The 21,483-nt window shown below is 38.1% G+C and overlaps 1 protein-coding gene across 4 annotated transcripts in view; it reads left to right on the top strand.

Annotated features, from left to right (window-relative positions):
• Positions 1-21,169, top strand: part of TOGARAM1 (TOG array regulator of axonemal microtubules 1) — a 45,957-nt gene extending 24,788 nt beyond the window's left edge. The window contains exons 8-22 of one of the 4 annotated variants that reach the window (XM_030035478.2): positions 2,951-3,109; positions 5,145-5,243; positions 5,685-5,854; positions 7,050-7,218; positions 7,542-7,676; positions 8,405-8,558; positions 9,175-9,280; positions 9,680-9,915; positions 13,417-13,575; positions 14,160-14,286; positions 14,604-14,722; positions 16,228-16,417; positions 17,375-17,594; positions 18,345-18,431; positions 20,541-21,169. In XM_030035478.2, coding sequence (XP_029891338.1) covers positions 2,951-3,109; positions 5,145-5,243; positions 5,685-5,854; positions 7,050-7,218; positions 7,542-7,676; positions 8,405-8,558; positions 9,175-9,280; positions 9,680-9,915; positions 13,417-13,575; positions 14,160-14,286; positions 14,604-14,722; positions 16,228-16,417; positions 17,375-17,594; positions 18,345-18,431; positions 20,541-20,794 — 2,384 coding nt within the window. In that variant the 3' untranslated portion in view covers positions 20,795-21,169. Of the gene's footprint in view, positions 1-2,950; positions 3,110-5,144; positions 5,244-5,684; positions 5,855-7,049; positions 7,219-7,541; positions 7,677-8,404; positions 8,559-9,174; positions 9,281-9,679; positions 9,916-13,416; positions 13,576-14,159; positions 14,287-14,603; positions 14,723-16,227; positions 16,418-17,374; positions 17,595-18,344; positions 18,501-18,951; positions 20,041-20,540 lie in introns of those variants that run through there. The other 3 variants (XM_030035487.2, XM_030035493.2, XM_041118430.1) reach the window with 3 other exon arrangements.
• The last annotated feature ends 314 nt before the right edge of the window (positions 21,170-21,483 follow it).

A 21,483-nucleotide genomic window follows, 5' to 3' on the forward strand; every position in this document is an offset into this window, starting at 1 on the left:
AAAAAGTTTGCAAAACTTAGTTCAGTTAAGATTGGAGGGCATCTTACAGACCTGAATTTTCAAAGCCATCACATTCAAAAACCAGTAATTGCTACTGAGACTTATGATCTTTTTTCAGAAATTGAAGCTATTGCTCCTCATTTCAGCTGAGGCCACTTTTCTCAGAATAAATTAGCAAATAGGTTTTTCAAGTAACAGCATAAGTCAGAAAGCAAATACTGCACGTACATAGTAATACATGTTGTGGTTAATGATTTTGCATTCATTATATGAAAAGACCTTCTGCAAGAAGTTGACCTTCAGTGTAAAATAATGAGCAGCACATTTATTTTGCTTATTGAGCCAGTTAATCAACCAGGATGCACAGCACTGGACCTCCTGTGAAGAGCTGACAGCCTACTACCGATAAGGTCATTGTAATACATGTGCAGCTAACTGGTAAAGAAAAGTCCATCACTCCCACTACTGACTGGGGTTGGCCCATCACACAAGTCAAATCTCAAAAAGCTCTGAATTTTTACACTGGAACTTGGAGAACTTGTAAAAATCAGTTTGGTATTTAACTGGTATCATCAGATGAAGGTTTTTTTTTAAACACTGAACGTAAATCCCCCTTGCTGTAACTTAATCTCTTTACACTTTTATTTTATTTTGAAGGATGGAAGATTTTCTTCTTCCAAGTAGCTACCTTTTTTGGTATTTTTCTTTCCCTCTTTCATTTTCTGTCCTTTAGACTAACTCCTATTTTTTCTAGCTTTCCTTCATAGGTCAGACTTTATGGACTTTTTAGCTGCTGTCGTCTAGGCTGTTTTCAACAGATCTACATGCAGTACCCGTACAATGCCCCTTGTGCACTTTTAGTTGAAAGGATACTTATGGCTGCTTTGTTATAAAACATGCAAAATCAGTCCTGTCCTACCTGAGTCTTGTTCTTCTTGGATCATTCTTCTACTTTATCATGAGCTCCTTGAATTCAGATCCTGTCCTCAAGCATGCATATATGCTTCCCATTTGCTGACCTTTATTTGAATGCAGCATGCTGCCTCATTATCCAGCTGTTTGGGCAAAATATTGGATAGTACCGGGTCCTGAACAGACTGCAGCAGAACGCTGCTTGATACATCCCTCCATTTGGAGAATGAAGCTTTTGGTAACTACTCTGTGTACGTATAGCTGGGATGATATATGGCATCTCTCACTTCTTTCCTGCCCACAAGGACTGTTGCTGTGTCATAAAAGGAGACCAGATTTCTCTGATCATACTGTTTTCTGGTGGGTGCTTCCAAATACATTAGTTTCCCTGGTACAGTCCTGGGAACTGTATTGCCCAGCATATGGGTCAGTTGTACTCTGGCTCCTTCTTCAGCTTTTTTCTTTTTTTTAAAGAGTTTAACACTTTTGCTCTTTTCTGTTCTGGAAACTTAGTTGTCCCTTACCTGTCATTAACTTGCTAATGGAGGTCAGATTGCTTCAGCTGTTTCTCTAAGATGAATTTTATCAGCTTCTTTTAGCTTTGTTATAATAGAGTGGCAACTTTCAGATGTTTCTTACTTCCCAAATTCTTTCTGTAACATGTAAGTTTGTGCAGCTTTTAACAGTTGACAGCTTGAAAACCTGTCTGCCTGCTGTCAGGCCTGTAGCTCATCTTTTGCCAGGGTCCTGACAGTTTCAGAGGCCAGAGGGTGCTGTTGTACCAAATACAGCAATTAATGGATCAGTCCTGACATGTGAGGTCTTAATGTTGGTATATGAAACGCTATAACTACTAGGCTTCACTGGGACAGTGCAGAAATTCATGGTCAAGGAGTTCTTGGACTTTCAGGGGATCTGGCTGTATAGTAATTTTCCAGAGCGTCTCACACCAGCCCGGATCAGGGCACTGTCCATAGTGTTCCTTGCTGGGAGAGACTCACCATCTCAAGTATATCCCTCAGCAAAACCCTCCCTTCAGTTTTCGTCCCCTAGCAGAACAAAACACCCTGCTCTGGTCCAAGTTCTCAGCTGAAGAAGAGAACACAAGAAACCTTTTTAAGGATTTCAGTACGGCTCTTGATCTCGTGTCGACATGGCTGGGTTGACAGTGACGGCCACCAGTGCAGAACTTGAAGACAGATGGGCATCGGCGGGTGGTAGGAGATGCATCAGTACCGTCACGCCTGCGGCAGTGGGAAGCAGAACTGCAGTCTGGTACCCCTCGTAGCACACTAAGGAAGATGCCTGGGTCACTCTAGTTGCTGGCATTGCCAGAGTTATGTCACCTTGGTCCTTCCTATCAATCCCTTTAATTAAATGCAGGGATAGTTCCCTGGAATTTGTGGAATATGTAGTAAAAGCACATATATGAAAAGACTTCTGTATTTTTAGGTATTTTGATTTTAGGGGTGTTTGGAAAAGCAGAAATGATCCTTTAAAGGATTCCTGAAGTAATTAGTGGTGGTTTTGTTTTGTGTTTTTTTTAACCAAAACTAAAATGTGTTGAGAATGTTTTGCAGGCATAAAAATGCTCTGTTTCTGTTGTCTCCAATTGTAACATTAAAATGTGTCTTATGACTTCTAGGGTAGGTAAATGGAAAGATTTCTTGTGTTTTAACTAGTATTTTACTATTTTCACTTAGTTGACCTATGACTTAATTTGGCTTTTAGTGCTGAATTACTTAGTATTCAGTTGTTCATATTTGAAAGATTTTAAACTAAAAAATAATTTTTCAAGCTGAGCTTATCAACCTGGGTTTATCTGTAGATGAAAGCCTTTGCATGTGAAAGATTAATAGAGCCTGAGCATCTTTATTGAAATGCTCAGATTTCTGTAGGCAAAAATGCTCATACTGTATGCATAAAACCAGTCTGAGGGACTCTGAAAATGTAACTATTTGAGAATCCTGTAGTACACAGGAAAAACTATTTCTAATTTTATTTTTAATATTTTATTTTTTTCCTTTTGCATGGCCAGCATTTGATGATAAGGGGACTTCTAACGTTAGCATAGTTGGCCAACGTTTGAACTGTGGCAATGGATGTGGAGATTATGAGGACAAGAAGCAAGAAGTGTCACGTACTATTTTTCAAAGTCAAAATACGGAACACCAAAGAAATTTTAAGCATTCAAAAGGTTTGTGAGTCCACTGTTCATCTGAGCTCTCATTTGTGGCAAAAACTGAAGCTGTGTGTATAGCCTTTTGTAAAACAGGTTTTATAGAAAATAAGTTTCAAGGTGTTTAGCGTGGGTTCCTCTTTTCTAGTCTTTATACTTATGCTAACAAGTTTGGTTTTTTTCTGACATTGACTAAAATTAGACTGCCAATTAAATTAAAATTAAAAGTCAAGCGATAGTACGTAGCATGTAAAAAGGACCAAATTGTTATATATCTCAGTCTGAATAAATGAACAGCTTTAAAAGTGGTTTTAAATTACTCTGTTGTTCATTGGTGAAATTAAGGAACTTAAACTATTATACTTCACGTTTCAGTTTTAACTGTGTCATTTTAATGCATCCTAGGAGCTACTGTTCCCTACATCAGACTTGTGTGTACAGTACAGATGTATTTTCCAACTATAAGCTTGTTAGAATAGAGCAGCAACTTTTTTTTTTTTGTGAACATCAGAAGTAAAATGTGGAAGTCAGTTTAAGGAGCATATGGTTTCACTGTCTCTTGTTCAGATCTCCCTCAGAGTGGCTGAAATAGATATCAAGTAATCATGTTTTAGTGACAAATAGAAAATTAAATAGACATTGAATAATGAATAAGATCTTTGTCCCAATAAGATACTTTGTTTTCTCCATCTCTTGCTTCAACCTTAAACATGGACAGTTTTGGTCTATTTCTCAAGGTTTTCTAGAACTGGTGGAGTGCTATTTTGTGTGAAAGATTTAAGGCTGAGCAATGGAAGTAAAGTTTATAACCAGATTTGTAAATCCTTGGGTTTTGGGGTTTTTTTTGTTGTTGTTAACACCTGTTTATTATGTGATACCTGTGAAATGGAAGTTTGTAAGTTTTTTGGGCTAGAAGCTGACGTTAGGACAGAAGGTCTTGATCTGGGGGTAGGTTCCAAAGACGATCCAGTATTTGATGCCCGTTCAGTTATGTTCTAAGAGAGAATTGCTCATGAAGCCTCAAGTTTATATTCAAGAAAATCCCAAAAGACCAATTTTGACAGTTCTCGAATGTTAAAACTTGGAACATTCAGAAGCCAATGATTGTGGGAGGACAAAATAACACTTTCAAGAGAAACCTTTTCACTTGATATTTCTTCTCATAAAGGATAAAAAAAGAGAGCTCCAAAATTAAAACTATGTAATCAGGTAATTTGTAAAGTAAAGAAGCATCTGTCATACTCTTACCTGTGATTATTTTTGGCAAACTAAAGATTGAGATGAGGGCAGAAAATGTTAACAGAGCTGTCAAGAGTCCCAAACTGTTGAGGTGCTGCAGCTTGCTTGGTAGAGGGCATTTTATAGCAGCTGTAGATGTAGACAGAGGGCTGTCAGTTCACCAGAGTCTTTCTCAACTGAGATGGTTCAGTAGTCCACTGGCTTCATTTGTGCACTTTCTAGTAGGTAATCAGGCTTTGCTAAATCATCTTTTCTGCTTACAAATTTCAGATTATTCAGGTTAAATAGCAAAAGCAAATGGTGCCCTTCTTTTGTCACAAACTATCATTTTTATTTGCAGCTAGTGTAGGCAATATGGAAGTACATAATATATGTTATCCACTTTGGTGAAGAATTTGAGGGACTGCTAATTTATATGGGAAACAGCATTAAGTGCTGCTTGGGGTATTTTAGCAAATTCTGTTTTGATTCAATTATGCTGAATTATGTAAGAAACAGATCTATACTTCTGCTAAGTGAGTTAGAAACTTCTGTTTTTTTTCAGTGGGATCAGTTGATTTAAAAATCCTCTTACAAACATTGGTTTTCTTTATGATCTTTTTGCAGAAATTTTGTTTGCTCTATGCTTTCCGTGATTTTGAGGATATTGATATTTAATAAATTCTGTTAATGTCAGTAACTTGAAATTATACTGATTCATAAAAGTGAGAAATTCAGATGTCAGTGTATGATGACATTTTAGAAGAATAAAACATGTATCAGAGCGTAAACTACATGATCTACATTGTGTGTTTTTTTTTTTTTTTTTTTTAAGGTCTTACAGAGTCAATGTCTAGTTTTCCACAGATGAACGATCTAGATTTCACTTCACCAAGTGTCCTGTCTGAAGATGCAGTTGTAATTGTTGGTAAAGGTATTACAAAAGCAAAATTATCTCCTATATCTCATCATGTTATTAAAATGAGGGAATACGTACCTTCACAGAGTGGGAAAAGAAAAAGTAGATTCTGTACAACGTTTTAGATTGTGAACAATCTCCAGTTTAGGTGGGAATAAAAAGAATTATGCTTGAAAGTTTTGCAGTTACTGGATATGCTATTCCATTCCAGCAACAAAGAATGACAGCAAATTATGAAGGTTAGGTCTTGGTTCTAGCCCAGTGTGCACACATGTGCATGCATCCATCCTACTCGGCAGAATAAAGTAAGAGTACTTTTGGGTGGAAAGTGGCACTGATAGTGTAACAGCAATGTTTTTATCTTCTTGAATTACTTTTGGTTTTCTTTAGTTTTTACTGAGTTCTGCTGAATAGAATGGTTATTTTGGTGAGGGCACAACATGATATGCCTTCCAGGTGTTTTTGGAAGTCCTCCTTCTGCACGAACACACAGCCAGTCCCTAACATGTGTAGCGAATGGAGATGACCAAGCTGTCAAAGAGGAGACTGAGCCATCGTCAGGGATCTCTGGGAGAAGCATCCAGCAGAACAGTGCGTCTCATTTCCATGTTGAAAATGTAGAAAAGGTAAGAATTTCAGAACTTTTGTATTATTGCGCTACCTGGTTTTGTATGTATGAATACAGCTAGAGACAGTTTTGCAGTCTCTATGTTACGGTAAACAAGAGTTTGATTAAAATAGCCTATAGCCATCAAGCTGCTTCTCCCTGCTTTTTCTTTTTGGTTCCACCTGGATATTTTATAATGGCAAATTGCTGTGTCAGAAGCTTCCCACCTAACTCGGAAGTCTCTGGGAGAAGGGTTGCAGGAGGGAGTGGAGCTGGAAAATGTCTTCCTCCTCTCCAGCTCCCACAGCACATAGAAATATAGAAGGAGGAATTGCTGGTGTTTGATCACATCTTGTTTTTTCGATGGATGTATTAATCTAGCTCCCTTCATAAGTTTTTTAAAAAACACTGTCTGAGTATCTGTCCCATAATACAGTTTCATGAGGAGTGGTGCTGCTTTTTTAAATACTATTTACATCTGTTATAACATGGAGCAAGATTTATCTGAATGAAGTGTGATACAAAGTTTTAAAAATTGTAAATGAGAATCACAAGTCTTTCTGAAAGCATTTAAAATAACATTTTAAGATGACTAAAACTTTAAGTTAATGATAAACAGTGTCTTAATTTTCTGATTTCCACTGAAGAGATGAATACTTGGAGGGATCAAATTCAAAGGAGCAAATGGAGGAATGTATTAAATGTTACTAAGTTTTCATGAGGAACTGTAAGCATCTTAAACATATAAGAGAGTAGGGTTAGATCGCACTGTTAAAGACCACTGTCTACAAAAAACCTGTGTGCTTAAATGTAAGTGAGTTAGCCCACTGAGAAGTGAGTGTATTTGTTAGTTAAAATTCTAGGAAACTACACAACGCTGCCAAGGAATAGAAGACCTTTTCTTGTAGACCTTAGTTCTCTAACTATTCAGATATTTTAGAGTAAGTGATTGTTTCCCTTAAATGTTTAAGCCTGGAATGTTGCTGCTTTTTGCCAGTAGGACTGCTTATCATGCAGAAAGAACACATTCAGCTCTTTTCAGGATTGGATTTAATATTTATGTGAATAATTTCCTTTTGCTCTGTAGAATAATGGTGAAAATAGTAATTTTCCATGCTTACCTTAGACAATAACAAGAACTGGGTAACAAGAATTGGGTAACTTGCACATTATATTATACTGAATACCATAATGGGTGCATTAATTTTTTGCAGATAGAAGTAGCCATGTCAAAATCTGCCCAGGATAAGATGAGGCAGAAGAAAAAAGAAGAAAAAGAGCACAAACATAAAGAACATCAGGAAGTCAAAGACCTCGAAGGAAAGGAAGAAAACCCTTGGGAAAGACTTAAACTGAATGTACCAGAGAAAATGACAACAGAAAGTGAGGATTAGTGTTTGTCTTAAATGAATAATATACTGTTAAATGCTGCTGAAATGAAAATTAAAATTCTGTGATAATTACAAAAAATGACTGTTTAGTGTGACATGAGGTATTACTAGAATTAATTTTACACTGCAGTTTACTCTGTAGTCAGTTGTCAGTCTTATAATGCAGATGGTGGAGAGTAAAGTGCTTATGGGAAATATTTGAAAGACTGTAGTTAAGAAAAATTTCAAAAGACAAATTAGGACTCAAAATACTAGTTTTTTCCTTTTTTCTGATTTGTTGTTGTTGTAGTTTGGACATTTCCTTCTATTTTCTAGAGTTAAATCTCTGTGGGGATGTATTAACATCATCAAGAAATGTATCTTTGTCATTAGAAAACGTGGCCTTGAATCCTTCATTAAAAAGAACATCCAGTTTGAAGAAGACAAAATGTTCAGCTTTGCTAGATTCTGGTAAGCTGTTACAGTAAACTAAAGACTGTTAAAATATTGGGTATGCGGAGTGGGACAGTTCCAAAATACAATCAGGTTTAATATGATTTATTTGTATAATGGAGAGTCCTGAGGTGCTCTGGAAGATTAGTACTTTGGGGGTGGTGGTGAAGGGGATTTGAATTCATCATTGCTCCCTTGAAACATTTTTCATCTATAATTTGTTAGGAAGACGTTTGGAACATGAGAGGGTTTTTTATTTGCTCAGCAACTTAAATGTTGTAATGTATTTATGGCAAATTGACTCCCTTCTGTCTCCAAGAAAAACATTTCTGCGTACATTTTGTCACTGAGATGCCTTTAAAATATGCAGTAGAAATCTTTTCAGAATAGAAGCTCGTACTGATGATGGTCAAAGGTCTTCAGAATTTCTCAAGTGGCTCTTTAAGTTTTACTATATTGTGTCTTAACACACTCTGTTTTAGCACATTGTGCATCTGTTTTTACACTAAACAACCCGCTACATTTGTGTTTGCGACTTTTTAAAGTGGTGGTTGTTTGCAAAAAAAATTCATTCACACGAATGAAATGCTGAATGATTGAGGATGTAACTGGGAAAGCTGTCTTTTTGAAAACCTGGTCCCTTAGTAGCAGCAGTCTATACCTCAACCTTTTTATATTTCCTTCCTTTGAGTGAATTAGTTTCTTCAGATTATGCTAATTATTTCTTATGCTTCACGACTTTGCAGATGAAATTTCTCTTGCGGCGCGAGGACGCTATAAAGACCAGACCCCATCAGTCACTCATAGCCCAGAAATAATGGACCCATCAGAACTGCAGCCCTTTTCAAAACCAGAAACGGCACTGACAGAAGCCTTGACACTTTTAGCTGATGATGACTGGTAGGTGTAAACATCTGTCTACAACTTGAATCTAACGTAGAAGGTGTTTATTTCGATAACTTACTTTAAAAAAATAACAGCAAAATGGACATAATATCACAGAGTGAGAAGGATTGCAAGCGATATATGAAAAAAAAGAAAAAAGTTTTTTGCAGTCCAAATCTATATTAAACTGTCACTGTTGTAAATTGAGGCTTAATAGCTAAGCTTTCAGAGACTTCTAGAGATGTCCAAGTTTAAGCAGTGTTCTGGAGAGGGCCCCCACCAATACCTTCTTGTCACTTTCTGTGGAATATAAGGCTTCACTGTGCTCTGACTGGCGAAATGGGGTTACAATGCTGCTGCCTTTTCAACTTGGGGAAGGAAAGTAATCCTTTAATCACCACTAGTGCAAGTTGTGGACAGCACTGTAGGAAAGAATTGAGAGACTGGTATGCTAAAATAGTCCTACTACCACATTAAAAGAAAGACTCACTTTGAAAGAATTTCCTGCATTATATGTCATTGCTTTATTTTACAATCCAATTTGTTTGCTATTTGGTTTCTTAGAATTCTGTGTTTTAATATTTTAATGAAAATTTGCAAATGCTTTGAATTTAAATATTTTTTTACATAGGGAGAAGAAAATTGAAGGTCTGAACTTTGTTAGATGTTTGTCTGCCTATCATGCGACTATTCTGATTGCGAAGCTACATGAAACAAGTTTGGCTGTGGCTCAAGAGGTTAAATTTTACTATCGGAATATTTCACTGACTATATATGTGTATATGTATTTTATAGCTCTCAGATACACTGAAATGGTATGTTCATCTGTGTTAGTTTTCCTCTGTTGGACAGTCTCAAAAAGCTGAGTTTGTTGTTCAGCAAAGCAGCTCATACTTCAGATACCAACACTCAATCTGATTTGCTAAGAGCCTGAAAAAATATAGATTGTAACTTTATAACATTTTTCATGTGTATGTATTTTAATTCTCGCACATTGTGAATCAAGTTAGAAATGTATTTCTCAGTTGCTTTTAATGTTGCTTAAAAATTACAAAGGGAAACATTAAGCTTTGCTTATTTTAAAGTGTATTTTATAAACATTATTCATTGTTTGTTTGGGTTTTTCCTGTGTGCAGGTCAAGAATTTACGCTCAGGTGTTTCTCGAGCTGCTGTGGTCTGTTTAGGGGATTTGTTCACCTACCTGAAAAAGAGCATGGATCAAGAACTAGATAATACAGTAAAAGTCCTTTTGCACAAAGCTGGTGAATCCAACACATTTATAAGGGAAGAGGTAGACAAAGCACTGAAGGCTATGGTTAATAATGTGACTCCAGCACGTGCACTTTGTTCTCTTATAAATGGAGGGCAAAGGTAATTCTTATAAAGACTTTATAAAGAAATAACTTGTGAATAGATTAAATTTATCAAATATAGTCTTTAAAAAAATACCAAGATACAATAGGCAGAAATTTGAAAATATAGTAAGTCAGCTCTGCAAAACTTCTACCCAGGGCAACGTTTGTGGGCATAAAAGTAAAATGTAGCCCCCCTGTTTCTTTCTGTACATTATGTAAAAAATTGGCTGTTGATTTTGGAGCTTGGTATATTTTCTGGTCATTTTGCAACATTTCAGTAATTTTATTTGCTGTTAGTATGGTATTCTTAGGAAACTGCTATCTTGCTTGCTTAGTAAAGCTCACATAGCATTCTTATTTTTCCTTTGCTCTGCAATCACATGCCTGTCTTTCAGTTTTCAGCACTGCTTTTTATTTAGAAAGATGATTTATAACTTACAATTCTCTAGCTGCAACTGTCTTGGTTGATTTCCTGTTCTTCTCTAGACTCAGCTGGTTAATAGTCTTTTTGTCTGCATTTTAATTTCCTTTACAGTGGTGGTGGCCATTATTTTCTTGAGTACCTCAAACATGACAAGCCTCCAGTTCTGGTTGCATGGTTTGATTCTGACCTCTAGCTCACCTCAGTCTGTAGGAGAAGTTACATTCCTTTCTTTCACTTTCCCTGTTAAGTATGGTGTTCTTTTTCTTTTATATCCTCATTCACTGTAACAGCAATACTTAATCAAGCCATTAGGCATTCCAGTATGTTAGATATATACCTACTTGTACTTAATCTCTTATCTATCTGTCATCACTTAGATGACATTTAATAGGCTACATTTCTCGTAGCCTATCCCTTCCATTAAATATTTCAGATGCTACTTTATAAATCAATCTTTAGACTTTCTGCACAGCTACGAATCATAAGAGTTAGTCTTGATTCAAAATGTTTTGTTTCCTATTTTGTTTCCTGGGGAGCTGGTTGTTGTGGAGTATATTGATTCTGTCTCCTGAAAGCCAATGAGAACCATACTGCAATTACCTGAACTTTAAACTGAAAGGCAAATATCAGCCTTGGGATTTAAATTATTTATGAATCATGCCTGCACGTGATTGTTTTTGTGAATTTAAGAGCAGCAGGCAGTAACTGCACATTGCTTTAGTTCAGAAGTGATGTAAAGTGGTCTGTTTATGTACTCCCATCTTTTCTTCAGAAATCCTTGGCCAAGCAATACTCATGATCATAATTGGCTATATCTGATCTCCCCATTTTCAGTGGCAGATTCAAACACACTGACCTATCCTTCTGAGTTTTCTAGACCTATAAAGATTTGACCCCTCCAATTTGTGAACTTGGATACATTTTCAGATATCTAAGACATCAAAATTATCTGAGCTGTGAATCTGAATACATCATTTGGAGCAGGGACTAATTTCCTCACAGCTAAGAAGACTTCAAAGCAGTATCTAAATCATGGAGTACAGTATGTTTTTAATGCCTAACGCATCGGTGGGTGGCCTAAATAGCCCCGTGAGGTACAGCTTTTCTAGTATTGGCTGTAACAGTGAATACAAGAATTATCTTTCAGAGTGCAAATTTGGGAGAAAAATGACATGTGTCTTCAGTACAAAATGGAAGGGTTCTGTTTGACACAACTATGTAATTACAGAAAGGATATCTTTTCTAAATTTGGCTTATACATTGAGTTGCTTGTATTTACCACAACTTATACTCAAGTTAACAGTTACGGTTTTGCCTACAATTCATAAGCCCTTTTAAAATTTACCTATTTTCTGCTCAACACATTTCAAGCCTACTTTGATCATAAGTATTGATGCTTTCAGCCCTGAGTAGATATATATACTGATTCTTCATCAGCTACAAAGTTGGTTTTAACTTTACCAACAAGAATAACTACAAACATTTTTGTTTGCTTTTGTGAGGTGCTTCTCTAAAGATACTGGACTACTGCTGTAAACTCACCTCTATGAATAGATGCTTGATCGAAGAGCGCGATTCCAGTACTAGATCTAAAAGTGATTGTTTTTCAGAAATTTTAAAATCGTGTTTCTTATCGTATGAATTGTGTTTAATTCTAAGGTCTTACGTGCATACAAAAAGATTTCCAACACTTTTGCATGCGCAGCAGGCATTTGTGGGGAGTGGGGGCTTATTTGCTTCCACGTAGTGAGGTCTTAAAGCCTCACAGTTCTTGTTTTCCCATCGGTACACGCAGCAGGAGTTAGTCTGTCACTTCTTCCCTTCTCCCAAGCTCCTGAGACGAGTGGCTGCTGTACAGACGTAACTGCAGGTACTGAGCACGAGCCAAAGCTAGTCTTAAACGAGGTAGCTCAGTAGCAAGCAGCTGAGAGGATGGCTGCGTTAGCAGGGAGTTCCGCATGGGATGCTGCCGGATTGGTTTTGCAGCCTGGACTGTGTTCTGAGCTGCCACATTTTGCAGTTTAAATAGACCCAGTTAGTTGCCTTTGTGCAAACTGAAGCTGCTTTGGTTGTGCAGTATAATCTAGTGGTAGCTTTACTTCCAGTGAGGCCATGGTAATCTATGGAACCAGAGAAAACTAAAATCCTGGTGAAAGGGGAACGTAGTCATTAAGGAAGAACACTGGATGGTCACGTCAAACTGCAAAGCTGGGGAGCCGCTGATGTGGTTCTCCAAGTCAATTCTTTTCTTTAGCTCTCTCCTTTAAACCTGTTTTTCTCTATGAATGATGAGCCATACAAATGTCTTATTTACTGTGCGGTGAAACTGTCCTCAGAGTAGGACTTTTTAATCCAAAGATAAAAATAAAATTGGAAAAGTTTGAATTTGCAGAGTTGTGTACTCTGAAAACATGTGGGATCAGCAGGTACAGTGGAATTTATATAAAAGGTTAGTTTGCTGCACGGGTTTGAAAATTGATTCCAGCTTTTCTCTCGTTTTCATCAGCGTAGGTGTTTAATGGCCCCCATTTTGTAGAAAATAGACTTCTGCAAGATTTTTACAAGTCAATAGAATATTGCTTTATTTAATTTTAAATTGATATAAGATACACAGGATGTGTTTCTGAGCATAGGGACTTGTTTTTCGTAAAGTCGATGGAAAGAACATGTAGTAATGTGCTTTCTAAAATATTTTACAGTTATTTTAAGGAAAACTAGAAATTAAAATCTAAAAAGAAGAAAATTACTAGTTTTATTAATCCAAAATGTGCAGTTAGAGGTTGAAACTGACTTTAAACAAAAAGAATAAATTTTTCTTTTTTCATATTTACATTCTTGTAGTTTGGAATTTTAAGTGAATGAAATGAAATTTAATCAAAAGGGTTTTTCTTTTAAATAAAGTTATTTGTCTTTGCTCCACAAGGTCTTCTCTACACAGCCAGAATAAGTATCTGCATATCGGTAGTATACTAGTTGCAGATTATGCTGAAAGATGAAAAAAAGAAAACTTGTATACCGTATTTGGTAGAGCACATAAATACTGCTGTTCAGCTCCTGTGATGAGTTTTTACTAAGCAGCTGTGTTTTCTTTAGCCACCTGCATTCAGCGGTGAGAAGATGCACAGCCCAGCACCTGTCGGACATTGTAGAACGTATGGGACCGGAACGGATACTGTCTGGAACCAAAGCTGTTGCCGATCGGATTTTCCCTGCAATAGCCAGGTTTGCACAGGATAGTTCACAACAAACAAGGTTAGTAAGGTTAATAGTTAAGATAAGCACGTTCCAGGTGGCTGATACCTTTGCATAGCTCAGCGTGTGTTCCTCTGCAGTGACAGAGGATAGAATCATAGAATCTTTTAGGTTGGAAAAGACCCTTAAGATCATTGAGTCCAACCGTTAACCTAGCACTGCCAAGGTTGTTAAGAGAGTATATGTGACAGGAATTACCTGAATGCCTGCTGCAGCTGTGCCCACCCCAGCTGCAGGAAGAAGAGGGGCTCAAAGGATATACTCTGCTGGGCACAGACAAGATACAGGTCATGGAGGGAACGCTGGCACTGGGATCCACACTGTATGACTGACAAGGCTGGACTATCCTATTTAGAGGCAGCTGAAATGGAAGACTGTTCTCGTTAATTTGCTCAGTTGTTGATTAAATAGTGATTCTTGAGTGTAGTTTCTTTGTGGGAGGACGGAGAGGGTGTCTGGTTACACATATAGATAGCAATCTTCCTGCACTTAATATTTTGAAATTACACACCTATAACTATCAGCAGAGTTACAAAGAAAATCCGTGTTTACGGATGTACATGTTGTGGTCTGTTGCCCTGCAGGTATTATGGTCGAAAGATGCTCTTCAGTATGATGACTCATCCTGATTTTGATACAACGCTTGAAAAGTATGTGCCAACCAAGGATTTGCCTTACATTAAGGAATCTGTTAGCAATCTACGTGAAAAGGTATGTGGAAAAGCTCTTGTTTAACAGCTGAAAAATGTAAACGTGTACTAGTAGCCATTAGGTGTAGATAGTAAACCTACAGGGAATGGGGGGGGGGGGATGCATTCAGAGCAAGACAAGTAATCAAGTGACTACAGCATGGCAAGGTACTGCTTGTTAGCTGCCCTGTGAATGCCTTTACTCCTTGCCGATACACTGGATGAAACAAACGTACTTTGCTACTATACTTTGTATGGCCATTAGACTTGCTTTTGCAGGATCTCCAGCAGTGCAGAACTGTACCAGCCAAGTTAATTAACAGTTGCACCTTTGTGCAGGGTTTGGGGGAGATGCCATTAGATACACCCTCAGCAAAGGGAAGACGTTCCCATACTAGTAGTGTTGGACATTCGAGGTCATCATCTACTTCCAGAGATGCTCTCAACATCACTGACAGGTAATGATCTTCTGTGTTTTACCCTGTTAGTAACTTGACCTCTAGGATAATAGCCGCACCACAAGAAGAGAGTATGGAAACATTCACAACAGGGTTGTGGAAATTAAACATACCTGAAGGAAAAACTTTACATGTCCCAGATAATAGGGTCCCTTTTAAATAGGGTAATTCGTAATAGTAAAATGGCTTTGTGCATTTTGAAGTTAATTTATTTATTGACTGCTGATGAAAATACACAGAGTACACAAAACACTTGGAATTCACAGTAGATCCATGTCACCATCAGTTCAAGATAATGCTGTTCAGACTCTATAGAAAAAATGTGCCTGGTGGTAGCCACAGTACAAAGTATCTATTTGTTCCCTTCCCTGGACACTAAGTATTTAGTTAGAGCCTGACTGGGGATGCTGAAGGTTTTAGATGATACTCTGTCCATTTTTAGTTTTCTGTTTTGTCTTCTAATAGGTTTTCTATTGAACTGAAAAAGAAACCCCCCGAAATTTAAGCCAAGCCAAAAAACTGTCCAAGAATATAGAGTTCATAGGGACTGTGACTGCCTCCAGGTTGAAGAAGGTGTATCTGTTCAGGAACAGCTTTCTTTAATGCACTCTCTACTATTCAAAATAATAATTAATTCCACATTTGATGGTAAATTTTGCTTTGGCACATAAAACTACATGTCTGCTTCCTTAGAAGAGGTGCTACTTACTGCATTATGCCAAAGTCTCTCCTACCTTTGATTCAGGTACTTTTAGTGGCCTATGGTACACTAGCAGGACAGGAGATTTTGATGCCAACTTTTGTTCTCACAGAGCTGATAGGTTTGAATTTGAAAATGCAAGAAAGATGCTTATTTCATTCTCCATCAAAGACTTCTGTTCATGAGTTAGGAATGAGCTGGCGACTATCTGGACTGGTCTGTAAATGCAGGATACTTATCTGGACAGAGAAGTGATTCCACATATTTTCTAATTCTTTCCATGACTGTCTAATAAGATTAGATGCTACAGAAAATTTGTCTCAAAATCCTCTGTGAAGAGGTGTTGAATTTCCACCTCAGCATGGCATGTTGCTTAGGTACCACCTAGACTGGGATCAGTGTCTAAAATACTTTGAGAATAAAGAATTAAACTACGGTAACTTTTTTTTTTTTTTTTTGACCCATTGATGTGAGGGAAGTTCACAACTGTTCCTGGTCACAAACCCAGCTGCTCTCATACAGAAACTTGAAACAGCACAGGGCTGCTGCCTAGCTGAGGCTTATCTCTTGTGTGATAGGTATATATGCATTTAGAGTGGAACGTATGTTGAGACTTTAGGAACAACAATTACCATTAGGTGATTATTTTTTTTAAATCACCATGTTTAAAGTGAAAGTCCTTCATCAGAAGATTTTCTGTTTACTTCTGATATTTGCACTTACGTGGAAAGAGGAAGTCTGCGACTAAAGACTCCTGTTTCAGCTTGCTTATGTGTTCACTGAAGAACTTTTTCCTTTCCAATAGAGAGACTACAGAAGCCCGTGAAGTCACAAGAAAAACAGCTCCTCGTAATTCACTAGAAAGTGAAGAATATGTTAAAGACATTATAGGTTTATTGAATGCAAAAGACTTCCGTGATCGAATAAATGGCATTAAGCAGCTGTTATCAGATACAGAGAACAATCAAGGCTTTGTTGTTGCAAACATTGTGAAGGTAACTCTATTATTTCAAAGGTCTTTAAAGTTGTGTCACAGAGTTTTCTGATAAAGATCTTGGCTCCCTCTTTCAATAAGAATGTCTGATTAACAGGAAAACATTGAGGAATAGGTGAGGTATGCTCAAGGGGGAGATATGTAAGCTACAAAGGTAGTAAAGGAAGTAAATAGCGGGAAGAAGCTGAAAGTTTTCACTTAGAGATAGCACTCATTGAACTATTTCTGGAATATTGTGTGCAGTTTTTCATGCCACTGCTGAGTAAATATCAAAATATTGGAACAGGTTACAAAAAGAGCAGCAAGGATAAATCAAGATCTGAAAAACGGTCTCTGAAACACAGCTGCAAGTTCTGCCTGCTTGCTTTGTCTCGGAGAAGGTGAGGAAAGGTCTTTATTATGATACAGCTTAAGGTAAATATCCTTTCTAATAGGAAAGGAGGTTCTTTAGGAGAAAAATACTATGATGAGGTCCAACAGTTGTAAACTAAGGATAGATACGATGAAAGGAAAACCAAGGTTGTCTTCTAACAGTGCAGTCAGTGTCTTTGCTGTGGAGCTATGAAATACTTCTGTGGAACTTTGCAATATCTTAACTGTGAATATTTCTGAAATCTTTAAAACATTCTTTTTGCTAAACAGAGCTATGTCTTGCTAAAAATACTTGCTTGCAGAAAATATTAGTCATACTGAAAGTTACAGATGGCTAGTTTACCTCCTTTACATTGTATAGGAATGATTCAAATGCAGATGGGGTGAGATACAGTTGAATAATACACAGTATAAAAATATCAAATGTTGCTTTACTTGCTAAAAAAAAATCTCTCAAGTATTTGCATATCAGAGCTGTCTTTTGCTAAGATGGACAATTAAAGTGTAACTATAAAGCAGGAAATGTAATATCCACCTCAAACATTAATTGTTAATTCCGTTGAATGCTGTTTGGATATTTTTTCAGATCTTTGACGCTTTCAAGTCTCGCTTACATGACTCAAACAGTAAAGTAAATCAGGTTGCTTTGGAGACAATGCATAAGATGATTCCATTGCTGAAAGACAATTTAACACCTGTGATCAACATGTTAATTCCTGCCATGGTAGACAACAACCTGAACTCCAAAAATCCAGGGATTTATGCAGCTGCCACAAACGTTATTGAGGCTCTATGTCAACACTTAGGTAAGTCTAAATTTAAGAGTTACTCTTTCCAATAGTTTCCATCCAATCATTACATTGTGTAATGAATCACTAGTTTTATTCTCACACTTTTTAAACCATACAAGTCGTCTTAATATTTTGCCAGTCCAATAAAGAAATACAGCTAGCTGGACTTGTCATAAGCGTGTAGGTGGTTTTGTTATTTTTCCATAGCAGGTGTTTTTTGCTGTGAGGGTGACTGAGTTGCTGGCACAGGTTGCCCAGGGCGGCTGTGGAGTCTCCATCCTTGGAGATACTCAGAACCTGTTTGGACGTGGTCCCGGGCAATCGGCTGCAGTGGCCCTGCTTGAGCAGGGGCGTTGGACCAGATGATCTCCAGAGGTCCCTTCCCACCTCAACCATTCTGTGTGATTCTGTGTTTCATTATCCAGCAGCTTGTCACACTGCTGAATCTCTTAAATAGGTCAGAGAACTAGGTTCTTGCTGATTTGTGTATGCCGCAACTATTTTCCCTCCTCAACTATTCTAGCTTTGGAACAGAATCTTAGTATTTTCAGTAAATTAATATGCTGTGTTCTACCAGATTCTAGGAGTTAGGGCTTGTTAAAAGTATCTTTTTATGCTTTTATGCCCTTAAATACATCACTCTGGTTTTTGAAGTTAATACATCATAAGTAAGGTTCTTATCTACATTTTTCTATATTGTGTTTATTTCCAGACTGTTTAATTTTCTGTTTAAGAATTTTAATGTGTTTTGTTCTTTGCATTTAGACAACTCTTTGCTCCTCCAGCCATTCTGCACAAAAGCCCAGTTTCTGAATGGAAAAGCAAAACAAGACATGACAGAAAAGCTTGCTGGTAAAGTGATGTTTCACTTTGCATGTTTGTTTGTTTGTGTACCATCCTAATTACGAAAATTCATTGTAGGATTGCGGGAGCATAATCATGGACTCAACGACAGATCAATATGATCATAGTTGAAGACCCTTTACTAGAGCATCAGACATCATTTTATACATTGGTTACATCTGTACATGCGTTTAGCTATTTTACTATTGGTTACACACATTATTCACGCACTGTCCATGCGCCTAGTTACACTTAATGATTGGTTATATCAACACTGTACACGCACATAAACATAAGACATAATTGGTTATACTAACTAAAACATGCGAAACTTGTCTCAGTCTAATTGGTCAAGATAAACTGCCGAATTGAGGTTCTTTGTGCCAGGTTCCCTTTATCGTGGAATGCGCACCTGTGTTCTTCTAATTGATATCTTTCTTATTTTTGTCTTCTTGTTTATTCTGTTCAAGGCCTTCTAAAGGTGTCTGGAATGCTCTTGTGACCGTTAGCTAAATATGTTCCCACATAGGATGGTGGTGGCTATGTATCTTCCCTTCTGTCACAGTAGATTGTGGGCATTAACGATGCAGCAGTTGTCAAATTTCACCCCCTTCTAATGCAAATTGAAGCTACTGCTGACAAAACAAAAGATTATTAATATTATATAGTCAGATGGAAGATGTATAAATACCTGGAAGGTGTATAAATACCTTAAGCTTATAATAATTTTAATACGGAATCAGAAAGAATGAGTTTTGGTTTGTAATGAGTTTCACTCTGATCAGTAACTGAGTGGGATGTACTGTATTGAGACTTGGGTCCCCACAGGCCTACTTCTGCCCGGTTGGCAAGCGTCTGTTTCGGTGCAGGGGCCAGAGACGCGGGGCCGACTGGGGAGCGGAGGCTTGCCTGCTTCACTTGCTGCAAGTCATGTTGCCTCTCGCAGTATTCATTCCCTCATACTCTTGCCAGGGAGAAATGAAAGGAATGAGTGCCTGCTTTTTCTGAGGTTTCCCAGCACAGAAAATATACTGTTCTCTAAGGCTGGCTCCTACTAACTCCTGAATTTTACTTCTGTGCCCTTTTGTTTTTTGCAGTTGGTCTTGTTCTCATTTTAAGGTTCTCAATAATACATATTGGCGTTGAGTTGTAAAGGAGACAAGCTGGCAAGCTGAGCTGCACTCACCACAAAGATGGCAGACTTTGTAATGGTCTTCTTCCCAAACTGGTGTCAAAAGCTTAAAGACGAATTTGCTTAAAAATTGAAGACAAATTTTAATCAGAATTTGCATACATATTTTAATATTGGCGATTATTACTAGCAGAAGTGCTGAATTTTCCTTTGATGTTTTAAGTGAACAAAGGGTGTCTTTATGGGAAATATGCTTGAACCAAAGAGAAATTATTTGGCTTACTTTCAGAGTAGTTCTGTGTGTAGTAGCTACGAAATTGAACTAAATAACATAATGGACAGTCTGTTCTTGAATTATTCCTAAATTTATGCTTTCTGAATGTGTTAGCAACCTTTAAACAGTTCATCTCTTGCTGGGATTTTGTGGAGTAGTTTGTATTATGTATCAGAAGAGTCCATTCTAATAAAAAGGCAAACATTTGCAAATGAGATACTTGTAATTGTCTAAGTGGGGAAAATGCATTGTATTATATATACTTATAGTATAAGGATACTTTGTTCCTTAAACTCAAATACTTGCTGCGTATTTCCGATAGAGGGGAAATCATAAAATATCAGATGTTACACAGCGCACTGTGAGAAATAAAGCTCCTTAGGACAATCCTAACTAAAAAAAAAATAAATCAAACCCCCTTTGTTTCTTATTTTAATTTAATGGAAAATTGTGATTATCAGCAGTACTAGTGCTACTGTGTAAGCTCCTGAGAGAGGATGAAAGGGGTGTTTGCAGGGAAAGCTGGTATTTTTTATCGGAGTGCTGATGCTGTTGCAACAGCAGACAAGCTCTTCTGTATAGCAAGCGTTCCTTCATTAGTTGCTTTGAGAAGATGATTTGACACTGTGTCTCAGAGCAGGGGATCACTTCTGAATCGTACTTTAAAAATAGTCTTCAAACACTGCTTGATGACCTGTTGTCCTCCTTGCAGATCTTGTTACGGAGCTATACCCACGGAAGCCTTACGCTGTGGAGCAAAAAGTTCTAGTTGTCCTTTGGCACCTCCTGGGAAACATGACGAACAGCGGCTCTTTGCCTGTTGCTGGAGGAAATATCCGGACAGCCACAGCGAAATTATCAAAAGCACTTTTTGCACAGATGGGTCAAAGTCTGTTAACTCACGCTGCATCTCAGCCACCGCACATCAAGAAGAGTCTAGAAGAATTTTTGGAGATAGCAACCTAAAATAACCACCTCTGCGTGCGCGTGAAACTCAGTCGGCCGACTGACCCGCACAGACGGACGGACGGCAGCTTACATGGGAGACAGGCGGGACAGTCCCCGTGTCGCTGCCTTTCTCACGCGGAGGAGAGCCTGCAGAGCGCTGGGCTGTGCCGAGGCCGGCTCCGAGGAGAATTCCGTCCTGCTCGCCTGCCCTTCTCCTCAGAAGATTCAGCACAGCACCCTGTTCGCAGCAGTGGGTGTCAGATTGCTAATGAATAAATACACTCATCACGTCCTTCGACTTGTTTTAGCACTAAGCTTTACGTTGCTAAGCGGAAGAAAATCCTGGAGATAATTATACAGTGCAGCAGGGTTTTGTGTGGTATTTGTGAAAAATACGTATTTTTTTAATCCACTTTCACAGTTGTGCAGTATTAGCTTGCTGTGGCTGCTGTTAACGGTGCTGTAACGTTTGTTTGGTGGCTGGGCATGCTCGTCTGCAGGGGAATGTACAACTCCGGCAGCTCACAGCGAAGCACGGCGACCCGCTCTGGGGGAAACGAGCCCTTCCTTTCCCCTTCCCGTTTCCCCTTCCCGTTTCCGCAGGCAGCGCCGGTAAAGCGGCCCCCTTCCCCGCCCCGCCCCGCCCCATCCCTCCCGCTGCCGGTACTGTACGCGTTTGACACGGGAACCTGACGCGAATAAACCGG

This window comes from Aquila chrysaetos, chromosome 2, assembly GCF_900496995.4.
Source record: "Aquila chrysaetos chrysaetos chromosome 2, bAquChr1.4, whole genome shotgun sequence".
NCBI lineage: Eukaryota > Metazoa > Chordata > Aves > Accipitriformes > Accipitridae > Aquila > Aquila chrysaetos.